Source organism: Monopterus albus, unplaced genomic scaffold (genome assembly GCF_001952655.1).
Source record: "Monopterus albus unplaced genomic scaffold, M_albus_1.0 scaffold40.1, whole genome shotgun sequence".
NCBI classification, from domain to species: domain Eukaryota; kingdom Metazoa; phylum Chordata; class Actinopteri; order Synbranchiformes; family Synbranchidae; genus Monopterus; species Monopterus albus.
In genome coordinates, this window is record NW_018127920.1 from 4890751 (window position 1) to 4893427 (window position 2677).

General features: G+C 41.5%; 1 protein-coding gene across 2 annotated transcripts in view; it reads left to right on the forward strand.

Moving 5' to 3' along the window:
- The window catches only part of top3b (DNA topoisomerase III beta), a 32107-nt gene that overhangs the window by 25610 nt on the left and 3820 nt on the right, over positions 1 to 2677 (forward strand). For both annotated transcript variants that reach the window (XM_020599340.1, XM_020599339.1), the window contains exon 16: positions 769 to 956. In XM_020599340.1, coding sequence (XP_020454996.1) covers positions 769 to 956 — 188 coding nt within the window. The remainder of the gene's footprint in view (positions 1 to 768; positions 957 to 2677) is intronic.

Sequence of the window (2677 nt, forward strand, 5' to 3'; positions counted from 1 at the left end):
AGGACTTTTTGGGGCAAGACTGGGATGCAGTTTACAAAGAGGAAGACTTAGACAAAGCATATGAGCAATTTTTAAATATATTCATGGAAGTATATGACAGGAACTGTCCTCGTAAGCAGTATAAAAACAAGAGGAATTACAGTGGGAAACTGTGGATGAGTAAGGGATTACAGAATGCATGTAAAAAGAAGAATGCGTTATATAAAGAATTTATAAAGGACAGATCCAAGAAGGCGGAAGAAAAATTTAAGTTACTGGAATACAAAATGCGTAGTGCTTTGAGGATATGTAAGAAACAATATTACTCTAAAGTATTAGAGGATAATAAAAATAACATGAAAGGTACTTGGAATATATTAAATAAATTGATTAGAAACAGTACCAGCAGGAGTACAGCTTCTACATGAATATTAGTCACCGACTATAATTATTTTATCTGTACTAAGCACTAAATCAGACAAAGTCTGAGAATTCAGTTAAAAACTATGAATAAGGGGCAGGTGGACGGTATACAATAACATGCATTACTGTTTAAAGTAAGGTGCTGAGCTGTATCTACTGAGCTCTCCAGGATCAGTCCAGGAGCTCACTGAAATGACCTGCTGATGTAGTAGTAAATCAGACACTGAATACATGCAAACTAGCCACAAACTCGATGAAAAATGCAGCACAGATGTACATAGTAAATCTGCATCCTTGTTTTTGGTCTTTTATATGCTTCTAATGTTTCTGATATACTGACCCTGTTTTAATATCTGCTTTTCTCAGGTATGGGATGCAATGAATGTACCCATCCATCCTGTCAGCATGCTCTCAACTCTTTAGGGATTGGACAGTGTGTGGAGTGCGATAGTGGGGTTTTGGTGCTGGATCCCACATCTGGACCAAAATGGAGAATGGCCTGCAATAAATGCAATGTGTTGGTGCACTTCTTTGAACATGCGCACAAAGTGCAGGTATGAAAGTGGTCCTTTTAAACAGGCTTTAACTTCCACAACAGTAAAAGGCATAGTGATTTCAATGTCCAGAAATCTTTAGCTTTTTATTCCACCCAAACAATATACAACAAAATGGAGTAGACCCCTGTGCAGTATCACTAAAATGTCAAATGATTCAAAATTGTACCATCTTACAATATTTTTATTATTTTTAAGTCGAAGTTCAGGGTATTTGATGCTATATATAATTAAAAGTAAACAGGTTAGACCAAAAGTCACATTAACCAAAAACTTTGTCACTGACATAATTTTTTAAATATCCACCCATCCATCCATTTTCTTCCGCTTATCTGAGATCAGGTTGCGGTGGCAACAGGTTCAGCAAGGTAGACCAGACGTCCTTCTCCCCAGCAACATTTTCCAGCTCCTCTAGTGGGATTCTGAGGTGTTCCCAGCCCAGATGAGATATATATTCTCTCCAGCATATTCTGGGTCTACTCTGGGGTCTCCTACCAGTTAGACATGCCCTGAAAACCTCCAAAGGGAGGCGCCCTGGAGGCATCCTGATAAGATGCATAAACCACCTCACCTGGCTCCTTTCAATGTGAAGAAGCAGCAATTCTACTCTGAGTCCCTTCTAGATGTCCGAAATCCTCACCCTGTCTTGTAAGACCAAGTCTGGCCACATTATTACTGATGCTGTCCCTATCTGCCTGTCAGTCTTGCGCTTGATTTTACCCTCACTCATGAACAAGACCCCGAGATACTTAAATTCTTTAAGGGATACAGTACTTAAACTCACTCCCAACCAAAAGGGAGCAATTCCTCATTTTCCAGCAGGGTGCCATGGCCTTAGACTTGGAAATGCTAACTCTCATCCCTGCCACTTCGCACTTGGTTGCAAACCACCCCAGTGCATGCTGGAGGCCATCGTCTGATGAAGCCAGCAAAACAGCATCATTGGCAATAAGCAGACATGCAGTTCTGAGGTTCCCAAATCGGACCTCCCCCCAGTTGTGCCTCCAGATCATGTCCATGAAAATCACAGACAGGATCAGTGACCATGGACGACCTTGATGGAGACCAACACCAAATGAGAACATGTTTGACCTATTGCCAAGTATGCAGACACAATATTCTCACTCTGGTTATACAAGGAGCAGATGGCTCATAGCAGCAGCCCTGGTACTCCATACTCCTGAAGTACCCCCCACAAGATGCCATAAGGGGCCCAGTCATAGTCCTCCAAGTCCACATGTAGACTGGATAGGCAAACTCCCAAGATCCCTCCAGTAACCTTGCAAGAGTAAAGAATTGCTCCACTGCTCCACGGCCAGGACAGAATCCACATTGTTCCTCCTGGATCCAAGGTTTGACAGTCAGTTGAAGCCTCCTTTCCAGCACCCTGGCATAGGCTTTCCCAGGGAGGTTTTTCACCATTTCCCTGTTGGCATTTTGTCAGATTCACAGTTCTGCTGTTGTTTGCTAAGCAGCCCTCTTCTGTGACAGTCCTAATTGATCATTTGGAATTACCAGTTTATGAACACATTTTTGTTTGTTCAATCATTTCTACACAGGACAGCCATATTTCCTTATTTGACCTTCTTCCAGAAGTGTCCTAAGTCCTCATCATTTCAACACAATTTGAAACACCCTTTACACCCCTATCTAAAGCTACTTTTAAAACTCACAATTCTGGAGTAATTTGTACTTGACTCATTAGAACTCCATATTTCTAT